We start from the raw sequence: 8,393 nt of genomic DNA on the forward strand, positions 1-8,393 counted from the left end.
TTTGTTGGCCTCTCCAGTCCTGATGCCACCGCCCCAGCACACCATGGCATAGAAGAGGGCACTGGCTACCACAGGCTGGTGGAATGCCTTCTCCCATAATACCGTAATGATGTCAGTCCTGCTGTGTCCTGGATCAGATAGTGAATGGGTTTCCTCACACAGATTCTGGACCGGTTTTCATAAAAGTTCATAAACACTAAAGGAAAAGACCAACTAGGATGGCGTCTTGGCACGCTGATTGTGTTTTGATAGATTTTTTTTTTTTTGTATATAGGAACGCTACACTACAAAACAATACTAAAGGAACTTTCAGCTTTTGTAAACCATATCACCTACACAGACTCACTGTGTGGCACTGTTGAGCCACTGTTTATCTTGTAATACAAGCCTACTATAGACTAATGCGCTGCATCGTCCCTTGTTAAACCTGCGACACTCCACGTCAGTGTAATAATAGCACCAAAACTTTATAATCCTGATTGTGCTTACTTAAGGGAACTGGTGGTATGTTGAGGTGGTAACTTACCCGTGACTGTATGAAAGGGAGGCTAAAAACAGGGAGGGGAGTAAAATAGTATGTGTGAACATTTTATACATGCTTAAAGGGAGTGGTAAGCCTAATGCTCTGATGGAGTAAACGAAAGCAGATAAGGCCTGACTGGTCTCTCTTTGGTCCTTGTGCTACAAAGTACGAATTTGTCGCGGCACGCGCTGCTTCCTGTTTCAACGCGCCACGCGCACATACGGGGATTTCAGACTAATTGAGCCTAATTATGTTTTCTCGTTTTTACGGTAATTGACCAAGTGAAATAAATCGAAATCGATTGCGGTATCTGGAAGATTGAAAGAGAGAGAGAGAGAACCCATGTTTCGAAACAGACGCAGGGATTCTCGTTTAAAGGAATGAAAAGCTTGTTAGTAAGTGGAGGGGAAACCACTTTACCTGAACCACAAGTGGACTTGTGCAGCAACAGGTTTATGACACGGTGACCGGAATAAAGAAAAATGCGCAACTATGCGTTTTTGGAGGAGCGCACCGACATCCCGGGATAAACCGCATGGGACGAGTCCTTACGTCTGCAGCACAAGATAAAAAGCGAGGGAACTCATGCCGGATGAATGTGACACAAACATCACCGAGAGACGCGACGGCGAAGAAGAAGAAGAAGAAGAAGAAGAGGAAAAAAAGTCGCCTGCTTTCTATCACTTCTCACTCACTACACAGTTCAACGAATGACCACAGGCGCCTTGAAACGCAGCCTATAAAGAGACTGGGCTCACTGTCTGCCATGATGCACTAGGTCACTAACCGGAGGCAACCGACAGAAAGGAACCCTACCGACTCCTACATTACCGTATTAATCTGCTAACACACCAGCAGGACACCAAAACAGCCGCAAAACAGGTAATAATAAGGCTTTCGGGTTTGTGCGTAAAATGCGTCTCGCTTCAGCGAGTGTTTATTTTCCTTCGTTCTGTTTGAAACACTTCTTCCTCGACTATACTTTCGCAACATGCGCATTTATTGAGCGTGTTGGTACAAGTTGCGGACACTGGTTCAGGGGTTTTATTTGAGATAAATTCGAACAATTCCTGCTCTAGTTTTGCAGCCAGTCTTTGGCACGTCAGCACTTCATGCCGAGCAGGAGCAGAGGAAAGCCATAGTTGGGGCGTAACTTGAGATAAATTCCTAAGATTCATAACTTCAGATAGCACCGTGTCACTGCAAAATAAACTTTCAAATTAGCTGTCGTCATTACCGATGCGCGCGCGCGACTACGTGCTAAATACGCCTGAGCGTAATGGGACGCTTAAAGCTTTGCCCACTTGTTTGGACGTGTGGCAAACTCTGGGTAGACTTTGTTTGTTTGTTTGTTTGTTTATTCAATCCAGTGTGTGTGTGTGTGTGTGTGTGTGTCGTCCAGGGCAGAAGTTTACACGCCTGAGTAGTGAGAGAGAGAGAGAGAGAGAGAGAGACAGGCACTCTTGAGCTGCGCTTCAGCATGAGCGTCGTGCGTGCGCCGGTCATCACTGCGCTCGCGCTGCTGATCGTGAGCGGCGGTTACGGCGGACAGAGCGGCTCTGCGTCCGCGCGCTCTACCACCAGCCTGCTGCAGCTGCTCACCGCTGGCAGGAGAGAAGCACCTGAGCATCACGCGCATTCTCCCGAGCTTCACGCGCACTCTCCACCTCCCATCAAGACGGACTACTCCAGAGAGTCGAGGGACGGGAACGAAATCAACAAATCCAATCGCTATGACCGGACACTGGGTAAAGTAGACTGTTTTTTTTTTTTTTTCTGAGCGAGTTAGGACACTACTTTTATAGGACACATCTGTAGCAGCTGTGGTTTCGAGCTGCAGTTCTCAAAGGGGCATCAAACCAGAGAATGTTTTGTTTTTCTTCTTTTATTCGATTTTGTTACAGTGGATGGAAACCTAGCACTATCAGAAGTTATTATTATGGGGTCTTATAATTAACCTATTCGGTTAATTATATTAGTTTAATCTAAACATCAGCTCAAAAACATGTAGCCTATAAATAATGTCACTGTGGATATAAAATGCTACATAACACCAATAAATAGGCAAAATATTATTGGACACGGGGCGGCACGGTGGTGTAGTGGTTAGCGCTGTCGCCTCACAGCAAGAAGGTCCGAGTTCGAGCCCCGTGGCCGGCGAGGAGTGCGGAGTTTGCATGTTCTACCCGGGTTTCCTCCGGGTGCTCCGGTTTCCCCCACAGTCCAAAGACATGCAGGTTAGGCTAACTGGTGACTCTAAATTGACCGTAGGTGTGAATGTGAGTGTGAATGGTTGTCTGTGTCTATGTGTCAGCCCTGTGATGACCTGGCGACTTGTCCAGGGTGTACCCCGCCTTTCGCCCGTAGTCAGCTGGGATAGGCTTCAGCTTGCCTGTGACCCTGTAGAACAGGATAAAGTGGCTAGAGATAATGAGATGAGATTACTGGACACTTTTCAGTAATAGTTAAACAGTAGTATTATGTCCATAAAACTGTGTTGAGGGGGTCTGCAGAATTTATTTTACAATCACCAGCATCCTTGGATGCAAAGTTTTGAGAACTCCTTCTTTTGACAGACTGTTATTTGATAGTGTCTGATATAACAGGAAGTTTTTCTGAATTTGCCCTGAGTGTTGAGATGAAGGACTGTGAAAGCTTTTCACAGTTAGGAAAACCTGCGATCCACCTCTTATGACTAGCATATATTTATTTCCTGAACAAAATTCGACTCTTCAAGCAGTAGGCACATGAGGCACTTGCGTACCCTCGTTGTTTTTGTAACCCAAACCAATTACATAATATTAACATGTTCTTAGATTCAAAACTGATAGCACATTAACAGATCACAATTGACATAATATGTACTTGCTATGAAGTTACTGAAGACTGGTTGAATTCAATTTATAAAGAGAATAATTTCCTATTAACTATAAGAATTATGACAACATTTACAGTGCTTTTAATTTTTTTTTTAAATTAAACCCTGGTCAATATGTTTTTTGACAATACCACCACCCCACTTCAGGGACCATAATTTTCTTTTTATAGATAACCCATACTAGAGCGGCGGCTACAATTATTGACAGTCCATAATTATCGACACCTTTTCAGATTTACCAAAAAAAAAAAAACAATTTTACAAAGGTGAGTTTCAGTTACACCGGTTATTATTGGCTAATTAATCAACCGAAAAAACCCTCACCCTTTGAGCTTGTCGTCTGATGACAGCTCGTTACCCGAGATGGAACTTTTTTTATTACAATGAGCAATTTGAGAAAAATCTGGACGTTATCATTGCAGGTAAGCATGGTGGAAAGATCATGGACATGTTTCTACTTATCAAATTCACCGATATTTCATGATATCCTTGTTGAAACCTACTTTCTTTCTTACTCTTTCATTTGACAGTCGCCATTTTGTATCTAAATGCACATTTGAGAAGTCACATGAGGTGTCGATAATAGTGATCACTTTCATCGGTGTCCACCATTATCGACACCCTGTGGAATTATGTGACATTTACAACTGTTATGTATCGATCTTTGTGTAACATTGTTGAAGTAGATGAAGTACTTAAAAAAAAAATAAAAGTGCTGTGGTTTATAATATTTTTTTATATTCTGATTCATAACAGAATGGAGCTTATAGAGTATTTGGAATCCTATTGTAATAAATAGAATTAGACCAGAATTAAATTCCTAGCATATAAAAAAAATTACATATGTGAAATATTCAGATTTTTCTATTCCATTAAGATTTTTTTTCAGTTTGTTGTAAGTATCTACCACATATTACAATATCAGTAGACATTTTATTTTTTTATATGTAAAAATATAAAGTTTTGGTTCGAGGAATGAGATGTGACCTTTGACCTGGATTTTCATGTCATTATAATGTCAGTTGCTTGTTGACATTTATTGGTAAACTACAAAACTAGAAATGAATACAAACAACAACAAATGATTAGCAAAATGTGATCTACGAAAATACTTAGAAAGTGGAACAAAATATTTTCTGACAGGTTAAACATCATCAGTTCATTTGTTTACAAGCATCAGAATTACTTCCTCATTTACGTAAGCACTGACATCGATATATTTATATAAAAGATATTTTGTACTAAATATAAATCTATGTAAAACAAATTTTAAATAAAACCTATGTCTTGTTAACTTAATACCACATACCGATTTTTATTATTATTATTTTTTAATATAAATAATCATCTGGATGTCGATAATTGTGGAACGGTGTCATGTGATCTGATATGCTAAGTAATCGGGAATCAACTCTTTTTTTTTTTTTCCCCAGTTGAAGTTTGAGTAATTATTCATGCATAATTTACATTCCTAAAGATCATTAAGGTGTCGATAATTGTAGCCGCCGCTCTAGTACAAGTATTATTTGCTATACACTCACCTATACATCTAATTATTCATGCACTTATCTGGTTAGTCAGTCATGTAGCAACAGTGAAATGCATAGAGTCACACAGATACAGGTCAAGAACATTAGGTGATGTTCACATCAAATGTCAGAATGGGGGAAAATGTGATTTCAGTGACTTTGACTGTGGCATGGTTGTTGGTGGACAGCAAGGGACAAGTCTGTGGGTGGAAATACCTTGTTAATGAAAGAGATCAGAGGAGAATGACCAAACTGGTTTGAGCTGATTGGAAGACTTTGGTAACTCAAATACGGTGCCACAGTGGTGTAGTGGTTAGCACTGTCGCCTCACAACAAGAAGGTTCTGGGTTCGAGCCCAGCAGCCAACAGGGGCCTTTCTGCGTGGGTTTCCTCCAGGTGCTCCGGTTTCCCCCACAGTTCAAAGACATGCGGTTAGGTTAACATGGGATGGCTTTGGGCTGAAGTGCCTTTGGACAAGGCACCTAACCCCCAACTGCTCCCTGGGCACTGTAGCATAGCTGCCCACTGCTCTGGGTATGTGTGTATACTCATTGCTCACTTGTGTGTGTGTGTGTGCGTGTGCGTGCATGTGTGTGTTTACTGCCCCAGATGGGTTAAATGCAGAGGACGAATTGCTTGAGTGCGCATGTGCCAAATAAAGGCTTCTTCTTCTAAAAAAATAACCACGCTGTACAACTATGGTGAGCAGAAAAGCATCTCAGAACACACAAGAAGTCAAACCTTCAGGTGGATGTCAACAGTAGACAGTCATATCAGATTCACCTCACCTAGCCCTCCACCCCAACCCTGTGCACCAAATTTTCAGCTGCCCAGTTTTGGTGTAGCGTCAGATTCCTGTTCTAGGCTGAAAGGAGTGGTAACTTGAAGTGCTTTTCTTTTGTTGTAGTCCCTGCACCTCAATGTTTAGCATGGTGTGTGTTCTGAGATGCTGTCACATGATGAGCTGACTGGATAATTGCATGAATGTACAGGGGTACAGGTACTCATCATAAAGTGGACAGTGAGTGTATGTTAATATCATCCCCATCCAATCAGTGGGGTAAAAAAAAAAGACACAAAGAATAAAAGGCAACAGTCACGATAACATCAAATGTCATTTAAATAATTTATATGATTTAAATTAATTATAGACCCTCAGGCTATAGGGTCTTAGGGTTCACCTGTTCTCACTTTAGACTCCATGAGTTTAGGAAGTTCTTTGGATGTTGGTATGCGACTTATAACTTGCCAAAACTACATTTTATCTGTTTATAGTACTAAATGCAGGACTGTTTTAATGACTACACTATTAGTAATAATAGTAACACAACTAATAGTTGTTTGTCGATTTTGGACAGATGTCTTTCCTAGAGATCTGCGGCAGAAAGAAAGGTTATTAAAACAATTAACAGGTGAGCAACAGTCCAGCATTCAATATAAACATGCATTGCAGTGTACATAGTCTAAGTATGCTTTTAACTGCTGTCTGTGTATGAGCATCAGTTTAAAATGTTTCTTGGTGTTTCTGTTTGTTTCAGGGCCGCTCTACTTTAGCCCAAAATGCAGCAAACACTTTTATAGATTATATCATACCTCCAGGGACTGCACAATACCAGCCTGTAAGTGCCACCACCCTACATGACATTTATTTATGAAGTTCTGTACATTGCATAACTTTTCAGCTGATATGTAAAGATATTGGAATATAAAGAGATGATAATTCTCTGATTTTAAAATATTGATATTTTATTAAAATATTTAAAATGTTGAGCCATTTTTATCCTGCTTTCAGTTCAACCAGATATAACTTTTCAACTTCATATTTTTGATACTTTTAAATAATATTTTGATCTTAATCTATAAAACATCTGTATATTCTGTGGCATATGTGTAACATGATTGTTTTAAAAAATGTTATTCTCATGTAATTCTAAGGTATCAGTGTGTAGAAAATCACATAATTCAAACTGGTGTGTTATATATTCATGTTCATACTGTTTAACCTGTACACACTATAGATTATAGGAGATGTGCACGGCTTCTCAGAAGGTTAGCGGAGAGTCAGCGGTGTTCTGAGGGATAGACGTTGCAGGTAAATTTTAAGTCAAAGCTTACAGTGTCATACTGACACCCTTGTTCTTTTTTGTGTCACATTTGAAGTATCGCATTAGGAAATGTTTTCTCAGCGCACAAACGAGCATATTAAAGAGCCATTTATTGTCTTATCAGGCACATAGATTATTAGTATGCCACTTATTAACTGCTGCCTTCTCAAAGCAGTCTGTAAAAGCATCCCACTGATGATAAAGATGAATCTATATAAATAATGTTGTAAAGCTGATGTGAAGTGACCAAATGAGCATCAACTGACACAACTAAATCCAACAGTAGCTTATGTAAATACACATTTTTGCTCCAGAGTGGAAATTTCTCCCAGTAAGGAATAATTTAAACTTAAATTCTTTCTGAGTTCTTTCAAAATATATAATGTGTCTGAGCAGGTTATAAAACTGTCCTAATCATCCAAATTCATTAAATGTCAATCTCTTTGCAGATTTCAACAGACTCAAGAAACACAGAGGACCAAGAAAAAAGTGCCTTGGAAAAGAATGGGGACGCACAGGCGCACACACACACACATACACTTCTGAAACATTTGTCATAATGAAGCATAGTTTGTCATTACATTTTTATCAAACTCCTCCACGGAGTTCTACGTACAATACCAAGCAAGTCTTCTTGACTGACAAATTAATGTTATCACTGAACTCAAATGGTGCAAGTGAAGATGTTGTTTTACATGATAAAAAAAAATCCCACTGGCAAAATCTGTGGGCAGTACAGTATACTGCAAATACGTTTATGGTTATGCAAATGCTGTTGCGGTTCACTGTGTTTATCAGTAGTTGTGGTCAGAGTATCATTATTAAACACAGCTTCTCATCAATAACTCGACCACCTGCACTATATGTTTAACCTGTTAAATCAGTGATTAAAAGATGAATTGTATTTGTAAGACATTTCTTTTGGCAGAGATTAGGGATGAAGGTTGCTACAGTATGTATGAATTCTCCCTGAATTTGAATGTCATAGATGTATATGCTATTTATATATTCAAGTTATTGGCAGTTACTGGTGTCAAATACAGGCACATCAGAGCTAGAGTGCAATATGTACATACTGTAAATATAAGAAAATCTATCTTCAAATAAAATTGTTTGTTATATAATGTTATATTGCAATGTTATTTAATAAAAATGTGGTTTGTAGTTTAAGTGTAAGGACCATAGGAGTATGCAAAAGAAAAGAAAAGACCATGTTCCTTTACAATGTCAAGCTGGCCAGTCATGATAAAGTTTGACTTTAAACATTTCACTTCGAACAAACGTTTGTACAATAAATGACCACGACACAGAAAGCAAGGGTTTATAGTAGTGCTGTCAAAAATGTCGCGTTATTAACG

At 39.4% G+C, this 8,393-nt stretch overlaps 1 protein-coding gene across 3 annotated transcripts; it reads left to right on the forward strand.

The window, feature by feature from the left end:
* Positions 1–565: 565 nt before the first annotated feature.
* alkal2b (ALK and LTK ligand 2b) lies at positions 566–8,164 on the forward strand. Of its 3 annotated transcripts, none has more exons than XM_060933034.1 (6): positions 566–1,405; positions 1,926–2,271; positions 6,289–6,342; positions 6,469–6,549; positions 6,949–7,022; positions 7,485–8,164. In XM_060933034.1, the coding sequence occupies exons 2-5, from the start codon at positions 2,004–2,006 to the stop codon at positions 7,011–7,013; spliced, it is 468 nt and encodes a 155-aa protein (XP_060789017.1). In that variant the 5' UTR covers positions 566–1,405; positions 1,926–2,003; the 3' UTR covers positions 7,014–7,022; positions 7,485–8,164. The 3 variants fall into 3 exon arrangements, with proteins under 3 accessions (XP_060789017.1, XP_060789019.1, XP_060789018.1); XM_060933036.1 differs by having other exon boundaries at positions 1,931–2,271; XM_060933035.1 differs by lacking the exon at positions 566–1,405 and having other exon boundaries at positions 1,640–2,271.
* Positions 8,165–8,393: the final 229 nt, after the last annotated feature.

This window comes from Neoarius graeffei, chromosome 11 (assembly GCF_027579695.1).
Source record: "Neoarius graeffei isolate fNeoGra1 chromosome 11, fNeoGra1.pri, whole genome shotgun sequence".
Lineage (NCBI taxonomy): Eukaryota > Metazoa > Chordata > Actinopteri > Siluriformes > Ariidae > Neoarius > Neoarius graeffei.